General features: G+C 42.7%; 1 protein-coding gene across 1 annotated transcript in view; it reads right to left on the reverse strand.

Annotated features, from left to right (window-relative positions):
* PROM1 (prominin 1) overlaps window positions 1-22,848 on the reverse strand; it is a 359,429-nt gene that overhangs the window by 12,191 nt on the left and 324,390 nt on the right. The window contains exons 23-24 of the mRNA XM_063921206.1: window positions 18,605-18,697; window positions 625-740 (exon numbers count right to left, since the gene is read on the reverse strand). Coding sequence (XP_063777276.1) covers window positions 625-740; window positions 18,605-18,697 — 209 coding nt within the window. The remainder of the gene's footprint in view (window positions 1-624; window positions 741-18,604; window positions 18,698-22,848) is intronic.

Consider the following 22,848-nt stretch of genomic DNA (forward strand, 5'->3'; position numbering starts at 1 on the left):
ATATGCATGTGTTATTGCATTTAGTGCAACAACAATGGATTGTCCAAACCACTCACATTATAATGAAGAAAATAAAATATATAGTACAAGAATGAAGACAAAACTTTCCACCCTCGTAAATAAATAAGAAAATTATTAAAATAAGCACAAATTGTCCATCAAGATGAGAAAACAATGTTCTTTACTTGTATGTTTGTATATTCATGAAAGGGGAATACATAAAATAAAATACATCAATACTTTGCACAGTTACCACCAAATATCATATTATTTCTCAGACAATGGTAGACTCTGGTCACTGGGAAATAGATGAATAAATAAAATATTCAGAGAGTATAACCAATGAAATCTGTTTGCTTAATTCTGATTTTCTTAACTTCTTGCTCATTAGATAAAATGAAGTGTTACCAACTTGTGATGATTTTGGAAAGGTCATCAAATCACTGAATAAACTTTGATTTAACAAGGTATTTTTGTGATTGAGTTGGCCGTACTGAATTTACATTCATTGTATTTTTCAAATAATATGTTGACCACCTTCATATAAACTTCTGAGAGAAAGCTAAACTACTAAAGACTAATCGATGACCTGCAAATAATAAATATATATATATATATACTTACTCATCATAAACATCTTCTGTGTCCATTCTACGATAATACTTTGCTAACTTGACAGCAAAAATGATGGCAGGAATTAAGAATATTGTAGAGCCCCCTAAACCGAACCAGAAGGAATTCTGAAGAGAAGAAAAACATTTTTTCTTTTTTTTTACTGCAAATGGAATCTTACATGTTTAGTATATTATTCAATGTGTTTTTAAAATAATATAGCACATACCATATATACTGATACAAACCTGGGAAAGCTATTGCAGTAGAATTAAATGTCATCAGTAGACAGCATAATGTTTCAAATCATTGTAGGTAAAAGACAATCTGTCAAACTATTAAATTAGTTTTATACACCACGTATTAACAAAAAATGGGCTTATCTGTAACCTCTGAAGAGGTCATTTACAAAGAACAAAATGGGCACAGGTGTGCCTACATTTGTGTGAGTTTGCAGAGCAAGATAGCAGATATTTTGGCATAGCAAGAGCATTCCTTGCAGTAAGGTGCAAAAACAAAATTCCTTTTTGCAGAGCAAGATTCCTGAGATAAGATAAAGTTTGTGGCACTTTTCGTGGCATTCAGTACAGTAATTTTAACATCACTAACATACTTGATTTTTGCACCAGCTCTGAGCTTTCAGAAATCAGGGCTCATCCTATATATTAATGGGCTGCTTTTTGTACCTTATAGGTGGGCAGTATTAAGTATGTTGGGGGTGGAAAGGGAGCGAGAAGGTCAGTCAGTAAGAGTAACTCTAGGGAGGCTCTAGTAAACCGTGATAGGATACCTTTAAAAAAACAAGCGGATAAGGGAACCACTAAACTAAAATGTATGCTTGCAAACGCAAGAAGTCTAGCAAGTAAAATGGGAGAATTGGAATTGTTAGCATCAAAGGCTAGTATGATATTACAGGTATTACAGAAACACGGTGGGACGACTCTCACGACTGGGTTGCAAACATGGAGGGTATTTTCTTTTCAGGAGGGACAGGGCAAGCAAAAGAGGAGGAGGTGTATGTCTGAAATCTCAAGTGGAGGAATTGATGCAAAAAATCTAGTTATAGGCACATGCTACAAACAGCCAGATATTAGCATACATGAGGAAAAACAACTCTTGCAGCAAATCAAAAGGGCTGCGGTATTGGGGGACATCCTAGTGATTGGGGTTTTTAACTATCCTGATATTAATTGGAGTAACGATTCATGTGTTAAAGCTAGGGGCAACAGGTTCTTAAATATGTTAAATGATCACTACTTGACTCAATTAGTCAACGACCCAACTAGGGATAAAATGACTCTGGATATAGTAGCAATATTCACAAATGTATTCCCATGGGCAGTAAGCGCAGGAGTACCAAACTCAAACAGATGTGCCTTAACAAGAAGGTCAAGGCAGAAATCGATAAAAAGAAGCGTTTAAATCTAATGGAAAGGAGGACTCATTCTAGTACCACAAGGAATGCAATAAAAGATGCAAAAAAGCAATAAGAGCAGCTATAATTGAAAACGAAAAGCAAATTGCTCTAGAGAGTAAAACCAATCCTAAAAAATGTTTTACATTCATAAACAGTAAAAGAGTAAAAAAAGGAGAACATAGGTCAAATAAAAGATGAATTTGGAGCATTGATAAATGATGACGAATCAAAAGCGGAAATACTGGGGGCGTGGCCTGGATGCTGAGCGAGCAGGCAGCAAATTCAGTGAGCTCTCAGGGACCTGGGAGCTAAAAACCAAATAAAACCTCCCCAACCTCCCAAATCAGACCCTGGGACATTTGACTGTCGAGCTGAGGCAGGGAGAAAGAGGGGAAGTAGAGCTGCGGAATCGGGGAGCCGGTTTTCTGGCTCCCGCGGATTGCGGCCTACTCCCTGTCACGAAGCCGGGACCTCAAGTTCGGATTGCACCCATCGGCTGGGCGGCTGCATCGCCGAGGCGTCTGGAGGACCCGCTCGACCACTACCCCCTTGGTGAATCCCCGGCAACCTACCAGTGCCACTCGCCGGGGGACGAGGAGAGGGGAGTCCCGGATCGGAGCTGCCTGACGAGCTCCGCTACGCGAGCGGCGGCCATCTTGAGTGACGGGAGCAGGAGAAGCGACCCGGCGGCAGAGAGGAGGAGACGGCTGACGGCCCCCCGGGTGAGTGCGAACCCCAGACCCGGCTCGGACGAGCAGACGGCGGGCCTCTCCTCCCTCCCAGTGAGCTCTACCCGGCGTCCGCCTAGCGCCGCTGCGGGCGCCTTCTCCCCCTCCGACATCAGGCTGACTGGGGCTGGCTGGGGCACAGTGAGAGGCAACAACTGCTGCAGGTGCGCTCCAAGCAGGCACCTGGCCTGCATACACCGCTTGCCCAGGCCCTGGAGTGAGTGCTGCCCTGGGTGGGCTCTCCCCACCCCCCCCCTGCGAACACCCTTGCACCTCACTTTCCAGGGTGACCTCCCACGGCCGTGGGTAGCTGGCCAGAGGAGCCTGAGGAGCGGCTTGACCTCCTATAATCATCAGCCCTCACGGGGGCTGCAATATAAAGGCCTAACACACCAAGGCGGAAAAGGGGTATATGAAAAGGGAGCGACTCCTGTCCCTACCGCGACCGCTTCATACATAGCTCGGTTTGATTCTTTCCTGACGAGGGGAGTACACCCCCTGACCCTGCTCCTGAGACAGCCAGGAATACATTGATCGAAGTGAGGGCAACTAGCGCAATGGCCCTGTCTGCACCGCTCATACCGATGTAAACCAAGAGATTTCTCTCACCTCTGCCACTATCCACGTGATGTCTTATTAGCTTCTGGAGAAGTGGAGCCTCCCGGTTTCTCCATCCTCAGTGTTTGGATACATTAAGCTATCTTTATCTGGGCTTTACCATGCCCACTAGGCGCAGCAAAACGTCAAAACCGGCACAGCAGCTTTCTTTTTTCAAATCATCCCCGAAAATGCCGGGCCCTAAAGCCACCGGGCCCTCTACAGCAGGAGCAGTTCCCCAGACCCCTCCGTCATTGGAGGTGCGTCCGTCAGCCACGTCCTTAGATAAGGTTGGAGACGGGGAGGCCCTTACGGTGGGCACTATGAAGTTGCTTTTGACTCGCTTTAAAGAGGAAGTTGCAGCTGAGTTCCGCACCACCTTAACGGCGTGCCAACAATCTATAGATGATCTGGGTGGTCGTACGGACCACTTGGAAACTAAAATGGAAGAGGTCGTGGGGTCCCACAACAACCTACTGGACTCTCATGATGCATTGGAGGCAGAGGTGAAGCTTCTACGGGACAAGGTCACAGATCTGGAAGATAGATCGCGTCGCAGCAATCTTAAGCTACGCGGAGTCCCCGAATCGGTGTCACACAGTAGTTTGCATGACTACACGATGACCATCTTTAAGGCCCTGAAGCCTCAGTTCACATCTACAGACCTCATTATAGACCGAATACACCGGTTACCGAAGGCCAGAGCGGCCCCAGGAGATGCACCGAGAGACGTCCTCATGAAGATGCACTACTTCCATGTTAAAGAGGCCTTATTGAAAGCATCTAGACCGACGTCTGACACATCTTCTGCCCTACAAGGACTTCAACTCTTTGGGGATCTATCTGCGGCCACTCTATCTAAGCGGCGATCATTTCACCAGATCACTACGGCCCTCAGAAAGGCTGACATCCCATACAGATGGGGTTTCCCCACCAAGCTGCTGATTCACCGGGATGGCTCCACTATCTCTGTCTCCACTGCAGATGAAGGAGAAAAGCTGCTTAAATCCTGGAACATCACGGAACCTGCGGAGGGCTCCTCCCCCCGACGTCTTCAGCAGGACTGGACGCCGGTGAAATGAGGATGCTGGCTCTGAGACAGATACTTTACCGTCATAGTAATAATGTTACGACCCCAGTGACTCTTCAGATAGAGACTTTATCCCATGCATAAGGGGCCACGGTCTGTCGAGATAGGGGGCGCTAGACATAGCGAAAGTAATGTGCATGTTTTGAAGCATTTCAATGATTCCCTGCTAGGCCAAATTAGTTGCTCTTTTTTCTCTATGGAGAACTGTGCCTGGCGCGCCCCTGGATATGACTGTCTATATTATACTGTCCTGTGGGTTTTGTTCTTAAAGCGGGATAAACTACACGAGCCGCTGGCTCAGTTCTCATGTTGGTAGTAATAGTTCTGGGTTTTACTTGTTTCTTTTTATGTTGGAGCACTTGTGTTCCGCTGTATTTGCTCTTCAGGTTCCGTATGTACAGAAGTGCATACATCTGTTATTATGTTATTAAGATGTCCTTATATTCTTGGATTTAAAGTGAATAAATATGGCAGTGGGTGGGAGTTATGCCGCTAACCCCTCCCTTAGCCTACACAGTCGCCTTAGTATGGCGACTGGACGTGATCTCACGAGAGATCAATTTAGTTTAGTTTTGTCCTATATTTTATGTTTGTCTCCCCACATGTATTCCTATATGTTTCCCCCTCCCTATCAGATATACCGGTCTCAACACAGATATTGGACATCAGAGGTATCAGTTTCTCCTATAATTGAAAATGGTGAAGATAGTCTCCATTAATGCCAAGGGGCTTAACTCTCCTCAAAAACGTAGAGTAGCTTTGAACTATTTTTATAAGCTAAGAGCACAAGTAGTAGCTGTTCAGGAAACCCATTTTCAGAGTCAAAATCCTCCCCTCTTCACTAATTCACGCTACCCCCTTTGCTACACTGCAAATGGACCCACCAAGAAAGCCGGCGTTGCCCTTCTCATAGCACAACACTGCCCGTTTGTCCTGTCCTCTAAATATGAAGACCCTGACGGGAGATATTTAATTTTAGTAGGACAACTAGACAATGTGGAGACCACTCTGGTCTCTTGCTACGCCCCAAATACCAAACAAATAAAATTCCTTAGAACCTTCTGTAAAACTCTCCAAGAGCATACGAAAGGAGCCTTGTTGATCCTTGGGGATTTCAACATGGTGCTAGACCCCAATACAGATCGCTCTCGCCCAACCCGACCATTACGTAGCAGTCCAGCCCAAGACCCTTCAGGCAGATTTGGCCAATTGTTAGCTGAATATTCACTGTATGATGCATGGAGAGCCAAACACCCTGCAGAACGTGATTACACCTTTTTTTCCCACGTTCACAGTTCATACTCTAGAATAGACTTGGCGTTAGTTGATAAGTGGACACTAGCTGCTATAAATAAGGTGGATATATTACCCATGTCTTGGTCAGACCACTCACCACTAGTTGTGAACTGGGAAGCCGACAAGAGAGTGGTCCCCCATGGCCCCTGGAGATTGGGCCCGCACCTTCTATCCCGCCCTGAGGCCCGCCAGGCCATTCAGCAATCTTTAGACCTATATTTAGCTACTAACTGCCCCAAGGACACAAACGTTTTCAACCATTGGTGTGCTCTGAAAGCAGTGGTCAGAGGCTCTGCAATCCAAATAGCAGCTAGACTTAAACGGGAGTATAAAAGTAGACAGGCCTCGGCCGAGCGGGAGGCTGCGCGCCTGGAAACTGCACACAAAAGTGACCCCTTTAATAAAGCCCTCTTTAAGGAACTCCTTGCTGTCCGCGACAAAGTGAACGTATTTGCTCTAGCAGAGGTTCATCGCAACCTGCAGCGACTCAACCAACAATATTATAGGCTGGGCAACAGAGCGGGACGCTTGCTGGCGCGTAAACTAAGGGGACGTAGAGCTAAAGAACGCATACATGCCGTATATACCGCATCTGGTGTTAAAGTAACTGACCCAGGAGAGATAGCAAATGCGTTTGCCGAATACTATGCACAGTTGTACAACCTTAAAGAGGATCCCAATACCCCCCAGCCTTCCATGGTAGATATTGCTGGCTTCTTGGAGAGGTTGTCCCTCCCCACCATTGACCCTCAAACCCTTGAGTCCCTTAGTTTGCCCTGGTCACATGAGGAAGTTGTGGCAGCTATTGAATCTTGCCCAGTAAACAAGGCCCCGGGCCCAGACGGATACCCCGCCAACTTTTATAAAACTTTTAAATCTACTCTTGCCCCTCTTTTAGTGTCAGTTTTCAACGAAGCCTCAGACTCCACATGCTTCCCGAAAGAGATGCTGGAGGCCCGTATAATTACCATCCCTAAGGCGGGTAAATCTCCTGCTGTTGTCCAGAACTACCGCCCGATAGCACTCTTAAACACGGATCTTAAATTGTTCGCTAAGCTAGTTGCAAATAGGATATCCCCACTCCTACCCAATCTAATTAACCCTGACCAGGTAGGTTTTGTTCTTGGACGGCAAGCATCCGATAACACACGGAGGGTTATCAATTTGATTGAACGCTGCCAAGCCCGGGATGAGCCCCTTTTGCTTCTCTCTCTAGACGCAGAAAAGGCTTTTGATAGGCTGCACTGGGACTATCTACGGGCTACCCTGGACTGCTTTGGATTTGCAGGCAGGATACTCGACTCCATATTGGCCTTGTACTCCTCCCCATCGGCCTCGGTGTTCACCAATGGTTGCAAGTCATATACATTCAATATCACAAATGGGACACGTCAGGGTTGCCCCCTTTCACCCCTAATTTTTGTGCTGGCTATTGAGCCCCTGGCGGAGAGGATCAGGACACTAGACCCCATTGTTGGCCCTGTGGTGGAAGGGACGCACCATAAAATATGTCTTTTTGCTGACGATATCTTAGTATGCCTTAGCGACCCTGAATCGTCATTACCGCATTTGCACTCCCTCTTGGACTCCTATGCAGCGATCTCCTATTATAAGCTAAATACCACTAAGACTGAGGCCCTTCCTCTGAACATGTCGGATGTCGCTCTTAGGCGTCTAAGGTTGACCTACAGATACGCATGGCAACTCAGGTCACTTAAATATTTGGGTGTGCAAATCTCCAGAGGGCAAGATTTAATGGGATGTAACTATGACCCCCTTTTTAGAACATTCGAACTATTCATTAAAGACTGGATGATGCAGGAGGTTTCATGGGTCGGACGAATAGCGGCGGCAAAGATGGTGCTCTTACCCAAACTGATGTACCTTTTCCGTACCATCCCTAGGACCTTCCCTAAAGATATTTGCAATAGATTTAACCGTTTACTTTCAAACTATGTGTGGGGGGGCTCAAAACCGAGGATAGCAAAATCAACCCTAGTTGCGCGGAAGTGTGACGGGGGAGTGGCCTACCCAGATCTAGAGAGATACCATAATGCCTGTTTACTCGCTCAGGCCAGAGATTGGTTCACTCAAGACGCCCCAAAACCATGGGTGTTACTGGAACGAAGCGCTGTCTCCCCCCTCGCACTATCTGACTTGCTATGGCTGCCTACGGCTTCTATCCCTCTAGAAGGGCTGGGAAACTCGGCAGTTCAGGCAACATTGTTAGCATGGAAAATCGTAACTAAATCCCTCCCCTCCGGAGCCCTTCCCTCCCCCCAATTATCTCTCCACACCATAGCCACAATGATCCCAGACCTTCACCTACACCATTGGGGTGATAGAGGCCTAACCACCTTGAAGGATGTCCTGCAGGATGGTGTATTAGTCCCATTTTCCCTACTGCAGGAACAATTCCAGGTACCTAAACAAGATTTCCACAGATATCTGCAATTGAGGCATTGGCTCCAAAGTTTTTCTCCCAACCGAGTCCCCCATACTGGCCCCTCTAAACTGCTGATGTCACTCCTAATGCCTGTCGGGAATAGAGGCGGTATCTCCAGATGGTACCAATATCTTGTGACCGAGGCCCGGCGTGGGCTATTCCCCTCACAGACCAAATGGGAAAAAGACCTCCCTGCGGTCTTCACCGAGGATATTTGGAAAACTATCTTTCAATCCTGCTTTAAAATCTCTAAATGTACTAACCACTGTGAAATGTATTACAAACTGGTTCATAGGGTGTACTTTACGCCGGAACGTTTGCACAAGATTTGGCCTGAGGTCTCTGCCAGTTGCTGGAGGAACTGTGGTATGGTAGGGGATATTCTACACATTTTCTGGCTATGCCCAACAATTCGGTCTCTGTGGAGAGATGTGTTTCTTTTCATGTCGCTTGTCCTGGGAGTTCCCCTTGCACCTGACCCCCTAATAGCACTATTCCATTACTACAGCGGTGAGATGTCTAACAACGACAGGTATCTTTTAGGTCACATACTCATAGCAACTAAGGCCGCCATTGCCTCCAAATGGAAGTCGGCAGTCGTTCCCACGCTATTAATGATAGAACAAAAAGTTCATCAACATTATGTGTTTGAAACGTCAGAGGGCGGATTTCCCCCCGGGACTCCCAGGACGAGTAGGAAATGGGATAAGTGGTTCCTATATAGAGAAAAATCGGGCCAAAGTAGTTTACCCGGTACCGTGACTGCCCCACCCGACCCTTCTGAGCTTAATTCCCCAAATCAAGATGGCTCCTAACTTAACTTAACTCAATTTATTACGGGTTTCAGACCTCCCCACTTTCATTAGGTTTACACTCTGATTTTATTGCTATTCACTGATGTCCCTGATACCTAACCTTCCTTTCCCTTGTCTTAATTAGTTATGTTATGTGATGTACTTGTCTTTTCCCCTATTTCTGTTTTATTTTGTCACTTACATGTTCAATTGTACGTATAATTTGTACAAAATTTCAATAAAAATCTAATATTAAAAAAAAAAAAAAGCGGAAATACTGAATACATTTTTTTCATCAGTGTTCACCAGAGAAGAACTGACAGTGGGAGTAGTGCACAGTGATAGTGACAGTAAGGATTCGTGGTTAGATAATTGTTTAAGTGAAGAAATAGTCAGGGAGAGATTATGCAAAAGAAGAAAAAGAGAAAATGACTGTATTTGTCGATGCACAAAAAGAAGGGTGACCTAATTATCACAACCTTCTGAGAAAATTCCTAAAATTTAACTTTTATTGGTGTCAAATTAAAATAGTGTGACAATAACTAACACACAAACTACGAGTATAGACGAAACATAGAGGTTAAAACAAGACATATACAACATATACCACAGGTGCAATTAAATAATAAATGTGATTAAAGATTAAAATGTGTCCGCGTGTCTGTTCTTATATCCAATTATGTAATATTGCTCACAATCTTTACTCAGTCTGATATTCGTTGTCAGCAGTTGGTCTTCATATATTCACATGACCATTTGTCAGTATCTATAATGTCTGGAATATCCCACTCCTATGTTTATAAATTATAGCTGACAATATAATTCCAATAGTGTCTGTAATGTCCACACTGTGTATATCTTATATTATAGGCATAGCGATCTGTCTTGTTCCCCACTTCCAATAGAGTACTTTAATCACACTTGAATGGGTCCCACTCAGTCTGGACTATTCATGTCCAAATATGCAACCTTGTTAGAGTGGAATATCATTTACTGTATATATATCATTTATTCAGTACTAGATGCATCTTTCCTGAGCCTTCTAAGGAGCATTCATTGAAAATGCAGGTTGGATTCTTCTGCCTAAAAACTGACACATTCAATATATTGATTGGTGCTTGTGTGTGGATTATTGTTATGGACAGTGCAAGTAGGCTACAGTATACCAGTATTTCTATGTAATTATATTAAGTGCGTTCTTGATTTTAATGAGACTCTCTGTAATCATGTAGGGTAATTATATCAGAAATCATGCCATTTCTATAGTGAGAGTGAATACTTTCCTCACACTTCAATATAAATGTTATAGATGTGCAGCAGTATACTATATTATAGTGACCCTCTTAAAAATGGCACCTCCTATATTACCAGACTCAATATATCTGGGTTAGATAGGGATAATTATGTCCCTTGTCAATTATAGGTAACCAGCTGGTTATTAATAATAAATTATACAATGATGGCTTATATTACTACCACTAGAGATGTATATGTACTAAATTAGCTGTGCTAATTATTTATCAAAAAGTGCAGGATCTGAGGTATTCCTTATAATATCAATATACCTGCTGCATGAGTTAATATTACAACACTTGATCTATTGGCGTTTATTAAGTTGTATCATAAGTGTTTCCACATGCCTTTTGAATTATAGGTGACCAAACACTTGTAACTTATGAATAGAACATTGCTGGCTTGATTGCTGCCTCTAGAAACATAAATGTGCTATATTGTCTGTGCTGATAATTCTCAAACAGCCCAGATTAAGAGGTATTTCTTATGTATCAGCTGCACAGATTGAAACTGTAGCGTTTATTCTATTGGCATTGGTTAGATTGTATCATACATGTCTCCTCATGACTAACAGGTGGCCTGAAGAATCAGCTATGAAACATTGTTGCATTTCTGTCTGTGTAAACCACAACACTATCAATTACTGCTTTCTCACTGACATAGATAGACTGACTGTGTCCACTGGATTAACACACTAACTATCACTTCATGGTAATACAGATCTCTATCATTAATTAATCCGTCTGCCTACAATTCAGTGCTGTAGATGCTATTGGAATCTAACTAATCACATAATCAGAGCTAGTTACACATTGAATTCATATATGAGCAAGGACATAGACTGACACGCGGACACACGCTGCCCACACGCGTGTTCCGCCGTTACTCTGACAGCTTCGTCAGGGCTGAACCAGAGTGCCTCTCCTGGCATGATATTTGAGCTGTTGCCGTTGGCCAATCAGTGTGATCTAACGGATCACGTGTGATTACTGGCCAATCGCTGTGCCCCATTTGCGGTCACATGCTCCATGCAGCCAATCACGGGAAACTTTGGTCTCCATGGTAACGGCTGATAGCCGCGTCGCGTTCCCGGACACTACTAATTATTCGTGCCCCTTCCTCTGTATAATAGTAATTCAGTTAAAGTATTCATATACTGGAAATTGATGGAAACACTCTTAAAAGAAAGAGTTGTAGATTATCTCAAATCCGGCAATTTACTGGATCCCAAACAGCATGGATTCACTGGGGGGAGATCATGTCAAACAAATCTTATTGACTTTTTTGATTGTGTGACTAAAGTGATGGATAAAGGTGGAGCCATGGATATAGCTTATCTAGACTTTAGTAAGGCTTTTGACACAGTTCCACATCGCAGACTGCTAAATAAACTTGAAAGTTTGGGATTGGATATTAGGATTATTGAATGGATAAAATCTTGGTTGAAGGATAGAAAACAGAGAGTTGTGGTAAATGGAGTGCATTCACAGGAGGGAAATGTTACCAGTGGAGTACCCCAGGGATCTGTACTTGGACCAGTGCTTTTTAATATCTTTATTGGTGACATTGCAAATGGCATTAAAGGGAAAGTATGCCTTTTTGCAGATGACACAAAGGTATGCAACAGGGTAGACACACCAGGTGGGGTAAAACAAATGATTGAGGATCTAGGTAGACTAGAGAAATGGTCAAGAGTCTGGCAATTACAGTTTAATGCCAAAAAATGCAAAATCATGCACTTGGGTCTCAAAAATCCTAAAGCTAAATACAGTATTAATGGCACTATACTGGAAACTACTGAGGAGGAAAGGGATCTAGGAGTCACTATTTCAGATGACTTAAAGGCAGGTAAGCAATGTAACAAGGCAATGAGGAAGGCTAGTCAGATGCTTGGCTGCATTGGGAGAGGAATCAGCAGCAGAAAGAAAGAAGTAATAATGCCACTGTATAGGTCATTGGTACGGCCTCATCTAGAATACTGTATTCAGTTCTGGAGGCCATATCTTCAAAAGGATATTAATACATTAGAAACTGTACAAAGGAGGGCAACTAAAATGGTGCATGGCCTACATCACAAAACATACCCAGAAAGACTAAGAAATCTCAATATGTATAGTTTGGAGCAGAGAAGGGAAAGGGGGGACATGATAGAAACTTTCAAATATATCAAGGGTTTTAACAAAGTCCAGGAGGGAAACATTCTCCAAATGAAGAGAAGCAATAGTACACGAGGACATGCACTGAGACTGGAGGGGGGGAGGTTCAGGGGAAATTTGCGGAAAAATTATTTCAGAGAAAGGGTAGTGGACAAGTGGAATAGCCTCCCATCAGAGGTGGTAGAGGCTAAGACAGTAGAGCAATTTAAACATGCATGGGATAGACATAAGGATATCCTTACAAAGAAATAAGGATCAAATAAGGTTAGAGATAAAAAATAATATAAAAAAAAAAAAAGGGGGCAGACTAGATGGGCCAAGTGGTTCTTATCTGCCGACAAATTCTATGTTTCTATGTCTATACTGTATTTTAATAGAACAATCCGTCCTTTGATGTCCCTAATTCTGCTTGTTCAATCCAGTTTGAGACATTGGGTGTTGTTCGTCTCACATGATATATATATGCTCCTGCTTAAGGTACTGTTACTGGTATACATGTCCAGCGTCAGTGTTACCCTGTACTCTGTATAATATACACATTTTCTGAGTTCTTACTACATATATACTGGGTATGGGTCGCAGGTTCCTGGTCCTTCCAAAAGTATAATCATTACCTCATAAAGATAAGAAAGATGCTAAAAGATTACCTGTAACAGGTAGGTATATATGAGAAGAGTTGAAAATTATCACAGAGTTTCATCCATTATATGGTATTGGTCATTTGCTGAATGCAATATGCCAGATAAATATATCAAATAAAGTCATCAAATTAATTGGGTATCATATTATACATATTCGTCACATATATCCCATTGATTTTAAGGAGTAGAGACTATTACCTCCTACTTTATACTGTTAATTATGTACATGGGGGCCATAATGATGTTATTTATATTATATGGATATATAATTTTAGGTACTCTATTAGTGATACTAGGTGATAGTGGAAAGTATGGTCCTTATTGCACACGGGAAAAATATTATTAATTATAAATATTCAGTCCAAGGAGACCAGATCAATGTCTCAATTGTGATGCAGTGCAATCATATGTAAATCCAAATAGAATGAAAGAAAAAGGGGGGATTTTTGTATTATAATTGAATTCTACAAGCCTCATAAGAGAAGGTGAAGATATTGTGATGTAGGAAATATCCTAAAGTGAAAGGAATAGGAGTGATGGAGATGCAGAGGGATGTGGTGTGAATTAAGACCCCCTATTAATAAATTATAAAAGAAAAGAGGAGGGGGAGAGGACAAACAGAAAATAGTGTGAATGTGACTAAATGATAGTTAGTGTGTTAATCCAGTGGACACAGTCAGTCTATCTATGTCAGTGAGAAAGCAGTAATTGATAGTGTTGTGGTTTACACAGACAGAAATGCAACAATGTTTCATAGCTGATTCTTCAGGCCACCTGTTAGTCATGAGGAGACATGTATGATACAATCTAACCAATGCCAATAGAATAAACGCTACAGTTTCAATCTGTGCAGCAGATACATAAACATCATAAGAAATACCTCTTAATCTGGGCTGTTTGAGAATTATCAGCACAGACAATATAGCACATTTATGTTTCTAGAGGCAGCAATCAAGCCAGCAATGTTCTATTCATAAGTTACAAGTGTTTGGTCACCTATAATTCAAAAGGCATGTGGAAACACTTATGATACAACTTAATAAACGCCAATAGATCAAGTGTTGTAATATTAACTCATGCAGCAGGTATATTGATATTATAAGGAATACCTCAGATCCTGCACTTTTTGATAAATAATTAGCACAGCTAATTTAGTACATATACATCTCTAGTGGTAGTAATATAAGCCATCATTGTATAATTTATTATTAATAACCAGCTGGTTACCTATAATTGACAAGGGACATAATTATCCCTATCTAACCCAGATATATTGAGTCTGGTAATATAGGAGGTGCCATTTTTAAGAGGGGCACTATAGTATAGTATACTGCTGCACATCTATAACATTTATATTGAAGTGTGAGGAAAGTATTCATTCTCACTATAGAAATGGCATGATTTCTGATATAATTACCCTACATGATTACAGAGAGTCTCATTAAAATCAAGAGCGCACTTAATATAATTACATAGAAATACTGGTATACTGTAGCCTACTTGCACTGTCCATAACAATAATCCACACACAAGCACCAATCAATATATTGAATGTGTCAGTTTTTAGGCAGAAGAATCCAACCTGCATTTTCAATGAAAGCTCCTTAGAAGGCTCAGGAAAGATGCATCTAGTACTGAATAAATGATATATATATACAGTAAATGATATTCCACCCTAACAAGGTTGCATATTTGGACATGAATAGTCCAGACTGAGTGGGACCCATTCAAGTGTGATTAAAGTACTCTGTTGGAAGTGGGGAACAAGACAGATCGCTATGCCTATAATATAAGATACACAGTGTGGACATTACAGACACTATTGGAATTATATTGTCAGCTATAATCATAAACATAGGAGTGGGATATTCCAGAAATTATAGATACTGACAAATTATGTGAATATATGAAGACCAACTGCTGACAACGATTATCAGACTGAGTAAAGATTGTGAGCAATATTACATAATTGGATATAAGAACAGACACGCGGACACATATTTTAATCTTTAATCACATTTATTATTTCATTGCACCTGTGGTATATGTTGTATATGTCTTGATTTTAACCTCTATGTTTCGTCTATACTCGTAGTTTGTGTGTTAGTTATTGTCACACTATTTTAATTTGACACCAATAAAAGTTAAATTTTAGGAATTTTCTCAGAAGGTTGTGATAATTAGGTCACCCTTCTTTTTGTGCATCGACAAATACAGTCCTTTTCTCTTTTTCTTCTGTTGATTAACCTTAGCTGTAGTCGATAGCACCCCCACAAACAATGGTGAATACCTAAATGCAATAGGGATCATTTTTTGGAGCTGTATATAGTTCCGAATTTGGTATAATAAAATTGTGTGTATGCAGATACAATCCCACTCAGAGATTATGCAAAATAAAGATTAATAAATCACCTGGCCCAGACAGACTTTATCCGAGGGTTCTTATGGAGCTTAGGTCACAACTAGCAAGACCCCTATATTTGATTTTCAATAGTTCAATTAGATATGGCATGGTACCGAATGATTGGCATATAGCAGAGGTAGTGCCATTATTTAAAAAGGGATCCAAAAATCATCCGGATAACTACAGACCAGTTAGTTTGACATCTGTAGTGGGGAAAATATTGGAAGGAAATCTAAGGGATAGCATACAGGAGTATCTGCAGACTACTAAGATTATAAGCAAGAACCAGTATGGGTTTTTGAGGGACTGATCATGTCAAACTTGCTTAGTTAACTTCTACGAGGAAGTGAGCAACAATCTTGACCAAGGAAAAGCAGTGAATGTGGTCTACTTAGATTTTACAAAAGCCTTCGATACAGTGCCTCACAGGAGACTAATCATCAAATTAAAGGAGCTTGGCTTAGAAAAAACTGTTTGTACATGGATAAGTAACTGGTTGGACAACAGGGTACAGCGAGTAGTGGTCAACGGGAAGTCTTCAAGCTGGACATCAGTAGTCAGCGGAATACCACAGGGGTCCATACTCGGGCCACTAATGTTCAACATATTTATCAATGACCTAGAAATAGGCCTGGAAAGCACAGTTTCAATCTTTGCAGATGATACTAAACTGTGTAGGGTAATTAATTCAGAAATAGATGTGGAGTCTCTGCAGAATGACTTATCTAAACTTGAAATCTGGGCGTCCAAATGGAGAATGAGGTTCAATACAGAAAAATGCAAGGTTATGCATTTTGGGACTAAAAACAAACTTGCATCCTACATATTAAATGGGAAAAGTTTAGGGGTAACAGTTTTGGAAAAAGATTTGGGGGTACTCATTGATAATAAGCTTAATAACTGCATACAATGTCAAAGCGCAGTAAAGATGGCAAGTAAGGTGCTAGTGTGCATAAAACGGGGAATTGAGACAAGGGACGAGGATGTAATCCTGCCGCTGTATAAAGCATTGGTACGTCCGCACCTGGAATATTGTGTTCAGTTTTGGGCACAACTGTATAAAAAAGATACCGTGAACTCAAAAGGGTTCAAAGGCAAGTTACTAAATTGATTAAAGGGCTAGAGGGACTGGATTACAAGGAAAGGCTTACTAGGTTGAATATGTATACACTGGACAAGAGGCGTCTAAGAGGAGACATTATTTATGTCTTCAAATATGTAAAGGGGCATTACAAAGAGTTATCAGAGGAATTATTTATTAAAAGAACTCTGTTTAGGACACGTGGGCACTCGTTGAGGCTGGAGAAAAAAAATTCCGGACGCAACGGAGGAAAGGGTTCTTTACTGTTAGGGCAATAAGGATTTGGCATTCCTTGCCAGGAAAAGTGGTAAAGGTTGACTCTGTAAATACATTTAAAAAAGGATTGGATGAATTTCTGATTGAAAAGGATATCTAAGGTTACAACATTTAAAATATTGATGTTGTTAATCCGGGTGTAACATGAAAAAACAACAAAAAGAAAACAAAGTGTCACATATAATACAGTTCTGATGTCCCCATGTTTCACCCCAGCCACATCCCTACCACTGCTATATACATGTGGTAACTTATGCAGTTTGCTATACAGGTTGAGTATCCCATATCCAAATATTCCGAAATACGGAATATTCCGAAATACGGACTTTTTTGAGTGAGAGTGAGATAGTGAAACCTTTGTTTTTTGATGGCTCAATGTACACAAACTTTGTTTAATACACAAAGTTATTAAAAATATTGTATTGAATAACCCTCAAGCTGTGTGTATAAGGTGTATATGAAACATAAATGAATTGTGTGAATGTACACACACTTTGTTTAATGCACAAAGTTATAAAAAATATTGGCTAAAATTGCCTTCAGGCTGTGTGTATAAGGTGTATATGTAACATAAATGCATTCTGTGCTTAGATTTAGGTCCCATCACCATGATATCTCATTATGGTATGCAATTATTCCAAAATACGGAAAAATCCCATATCCAAAATACCTCTGGTCCCAAGCATTTTGGATAAGGGAGACTCAACCTGTATCAATCTTTGGGGGTAATTCAGACCTGATTGTAGATGTGCTAAATTTAGCACATCTACGATCAGTTTCTCTGACATGCGGGGGGACGCCCAGCACAGGGCTAGTCCGCCCCACATGTCAGGCCCTACCTCCCCCGCACAGGTACAAAAGCATCGCACGGTGGCGATGCTTTTGTACCTGACAAGTAGCTCCCTGCGTCCCGGGTCGCAGCGGCTGCATGTGACATTATGCAGCCGCAGGCCGCCCCCCCCCCGCCCTCCCACCCGTTGGTCCGGACAATGACCCCTCCCGCCCCGTGACCTCTGCCTGTCGCACTAGTGAGACGCTTTCGCATCTCACTGGCTGCACGTGCGCACTGTGCATAGTAATTCAGACTGCGATCGCTGCCACTGCAGCGATGCAATCTGAATTACCCCCTTTAACAAGTGACTTCTGAATCATTACTATAGTATGGGACGGTCTTTGGGGATCCGAACACAGTTCTTTGAAGGAAGACAACTTTCACTTGGATTAAGTTAGTAAGTATCTTACAATCTGGAAAGAGGTGAATTTGTAAATGCCCCCAGATTTAATTTGTATATCAGGAAACCGATGGACCCCATACAAGCTTATTGTCTCGACGACCCAAAAGATCTCTATTGAAGGTCTGTGAAGATATTCTGAAGATCTCTTCCTTCCTCTGTCGTCTATCATCATTCCAACACTGCCATACCACTGTGGGTGCACAGAAATGCTAGTCACTAATGGCTGCTTGGCTGTTGGTGGACAATTATGCTTTTGTCATTGTTTGTAATTAATTTGTATCAGGATATCCTCACTGTACAGCGTCACACAATACGTTTGTGCTTTATAAATAATGGATAATAATATAAGTCTATTCGGGACGTAACACGTCTGGGTGGGCCTACAGATGCAGTGATGTCCGGGATCAAGGCTTGGAGCACTTTCAACTACTAGCGGTCTTCCAGTAATATCGCCAAGGGGACCCTGGCACTTGCTGGACAGGCTTGTAACCTTGATATGCCAGCTTGCAAACATTGAGTAAAACGTATCACTTCTTACCACTGAATCTATTACGTAGCTGCATAAAAACACATCCACAGCGGTATCTACAACATTTGCGATTGGTTTGCATCCTGCAACATCCAAGGCTATCTGAAAAGGAAGAGATGAAACGGATTATAGAAGCTTGGTGTGGATAATGACAGAGAACATTACACTTCAGATAATAACAAGTCTTTACAATCCTTGCGTGACTGATATCCTCCAGTATGTTCTAAAGCTTTTACACATGGAAATTAGAAACAGTCATAATGTGCAACAGAATCACATGACAGCAATTTATACACAGTCTAGAATCAGGAAACTGATGGACCGTACGCCAAGCTATGCTTGCAGACTTTTAGTTGCTCCTCTCCAGGAGAAGCCCTGGAGAGGATCTGTAAATGGCCATTTCAGGGGTGGGCACTTCCTCTCATTTTAGCCCCACCTCCTCCATACAGACCTGTGGTTTCTGTAATTATTTCTCCATCCTGCGCATGTCACTAAAAAGTGGGCGGGCTGCAGAAAATTCCACCAACCCTTTAGGGGCTTGCAGGCGGACTACCCTAAAAATTAGGAGTCTCCCTCACCTTCTGGGAGAATAGGCAAGTATGCGCCAAACTAAGTATAAATAAAGTCTGAATACCTAAGTGGAGTGCGCACCCCGGGAGTCCAGTAAGGTGCTAACAGCATCTCTGGGCTGCGATCACCTCTGCCTGAGTGACAGGCAGAGGCGGTCGCGAAGCGGGAGGGGGCATGCCAACGGTGTTAGAACACCATTGGCGGGGCGCGTTCCAGACAACGCAGGCGTGTCCGGACCTTTGGGGGGCGGGTCGCAGCGGCTGCATGATGTCACACCTAGCCGCTGTGACCCGGGACGCGGCGGGTAGCAGCCTGCCAGCATGCAGGAGCTGTGCTGGCAACAAGCTACTCAACAGGTGCAAAAGCATCACCGCCGTGCGATGCTTTTGCACCTGTGTGAGGGGGTTAGGGTCTGACATGCAGGGCGGACAAGCCCTGTGCTGGGCGTCCCCCCGCATGTCAGATTAAATGATCGTAGATGTGCTAAATTTACCCCCATTGTGCCGATGGACGGGATGATTTCCCTTCACCCTGGTCCACTGCAGATTGCCGGTACACACTGGATGATTTAATGAACGGCGGAACAATATGTTGTTCCGTCCTTCATTAATATGCACAGCCGCACACTGCAGCATGGTCAATCTAACAAAATTGCATGTTGTCCACAGGAGCGAGCAATCCTCTGTACACTTTAGACCAGGGGTGGCCCAACAGTCGATCGCGATCAAGTGGTCGACTGCGGACATGCAACCTGCCGCCCTGCCCCTCAGTCTGGTCTCCGATGGTGATAGCGGAGTGTATATCTCAAATCAGGCGCTGGTTCGTTAGCCAATCAGAGCTCGCGGACCAGCGCCTGATTTGAGATATACACGCTGCTGTCACTGCCGGAGACCAGACTGAGGACCCGGGGCAGGGTGGCAGGCAGGAGAGGCGCACTGTGGGGACATATGTGGCACTGTGAGGGCATATGTGGCACTGTGGGGGCATATCTGGCACTGCGGGGGCATATCTGGCACTGCGGGGGCATATCTGGCACTGTGGGGGCATATCTGGCACTGTGAGGGCATATCTGGCACTGTGGGGGTATATGTTTATCTGGCACGGTGATGGCATATGTGTATCTGGCACTGTGGGGGCATATGTGGCACTGTGGGGGCATATGTGTATCTGGCACTGTGGGGGCATATCTGGCACTGTGGGGGCACATGTGTATCTGGCACTGTGGGGGCATATGTGTACCTGGCACTGTGGGGGCATATGTGTTTGAGGTTTTTACCTGTGGGAGCCAATGCGTGATTTTGTGTGAGACAGTCATTACACCCTGTGCAGCAAGGCTACGCCCCCTTTTTTGTTATACCACGCACCTTTTTTTGTTATGCCATGCCCCTGTTTTGGGTGCGCGCTATTATCCCACCTAGGTAGTACACAAAATCTTTTAAGCTTTTCAGCTTTCAAAGTAGGTCCCCAACTCAAAAAGTCTGGCCACCCCTGCTTTAGACGATCTTAACGATTTGTCCCTTCAATATGACAAATCATCAAGATAGCATTGCAATGTGTACTTGGCCTAAGAGGCCTATTTATTATTATTAGCAACACATTGCAACAATAAGTTTCAACTATCGCTGGCATTTACTGCATAAAACAAAGAGCAACACCCAAATGGCCCAATGTTGCCGTCCAAAAGCGTCAGAAATTTGCCGGGTCAGTCCAAAGAAACAGTAAGTTAATTCTTACTGTTATCTATTGTTGTCTATATTAGGGCTCTATGTCCTGATAAATAGTCCGCTAACTACTTTATAAAAAAAATATATATAATTCTCTGCTTTTTATGTAACCTACTCAGTTGGTATGAAGGTAATTACATTTAATGTCTCACTGAGATTTTTATATTCTTTTAGCTTAAGATATGCGCCTAGCATCTGTGTATGCATATATCCGCATATAGATATTTACTGTATGCAACACTGACTTGTACCCCCTCCACCTGGAGAAGGGTAATAGGGATAACAAGAGTGGGTGGTAACCAGCTAGGGCATGTTCACTCAAATGCAATACATCTAGATGTGAATACATTTCCAGATATTCCGTGTAGGAGGCATACCTCTTGGGAGTACTGCAGGAGCCCGATCTAACCTTTCAGAATGGCTAATTGCATACTGACCCTTCTAGCTAATAGTACTGTACTTAAGTCATTAGCATTTTACACTTTATTATATTACTATATTGTGTATAAATAGGATCATAGAAAGAGGGAGAGAGGCCAGAGCTGTGGAATGCAGAGGCTAAATAGAAAGGGGGGAGATGATAGGTTACACATAAAAGCAGCATTATGTTCCCTGGGTGTACATACTTTTATGACTACATCACCCTGCCCTCCAGCACGGTCCACCTGCATTCCCCTCCGGGGGTTCCTGGGGGGGCATATGAGCAAAGGTGTAAAATGTGTGTGTGGTCACATTGGATTTTTTTTAAACATATTCTTTCAATGACTATATACATTTTACCTGTTTAAGCTTTGCACCGTGCAATTTCCAGTTTGCATATTTAGTATACTATTTTATTTACCTCTAACGTAATAGATATATTATTTTACTGTTTGCAGGTGCAGGTTTTCTATCAGAAGGAAATGTGTATGTTCATGAGTCACTGAGACTACAGCCCGGTGTGTCAGAGTATCATTATACATCAGGGATAGGAGACAGAATTTCCACGCTTGCAGAACACACCCATTGTATATTTACATTTATACTTGTCATTTTTATTCAGAAGAAAAAAGTTTTTGTACTTAACAACCAGAATTTAAATTGTAAAACAACACATTTAAATTAGCTTCTTGCATCAAATATGGGTTTTTCCTGCAAATTTTAATTGGCATATGGTTTTGTAGGACTCATAGGGGATGATGCAGCGTTGACCAGACATTGGTGCATTTCGAGATGCGTACAGTTGTGCATATGGGAAAATGCATTGTTTCTAAGCACACTTCTTTTGAGCAATGTACAGTATATCCAGTTTAGTTCCACTCTGCTGCAGAAAACGGTCTTTTTATTATAGACTTCATTTATAATCACAGATGGTCTGCATAGAAACATTTCACAAAGCAAAGTATCAGAGCAGGCTTGGACTGGCCCACAGGGGTACAGGGGAAACCACCGGTGGGCCCCACTGCCTGGCGGCCCACCTCCTGCTTTAAGGATTAGATTCCAGACTGTGCACTTGAATTATACATTATACATATGTTACCTTATACTGGATTATAGTGTATTTTCTACAGTGCATTGCTGATAAGTAATCAGTTATCATGCATGCAGCAGCTGAATTCACTCTATATATTTATGAAAGGGCCCAGACGTTGCACTCTCTAATCATTGGTCAAACCAATGAGGTGGCAGGCCACACCCCCTCTGCAGACTGACCACACCCCTAAACATGGGCCCCTACCACTGCATTCCCCAGGTGGGCCCTACATGACCCAGTCCGACACTGTATCAGAGTATAGTACAACACACAACAGCTAACCATAGTGTAAGCACAGTGGCACATGCAGGGGAGGGGGGAGGTGGCGTTCTGAGTATCTAGAAACCCCTCTGATGGGCCAAATTCTATTTCCTGAGACAAAGTGTATATGTGTGCATGTATGTATGGAGGCTAAACTAAATTGCTTCATCAGGCACCATCTAGTG

This window comes from Pseudophryne corroboree, chromosome 1, assembly GCF_028390025.1.
Source record: "Pseudophryne corroboree isolate aPseCor3 chromosome 1, aPseCor3.hap2, whole genome shotgun sequence".
Classification (NCBI taxonomy): Eukaryota; Metazoa; Chordata; class Amphibia; order Anura; family Myobatrachidae; genus Pseudophryne; species Pseudophryne corroboree.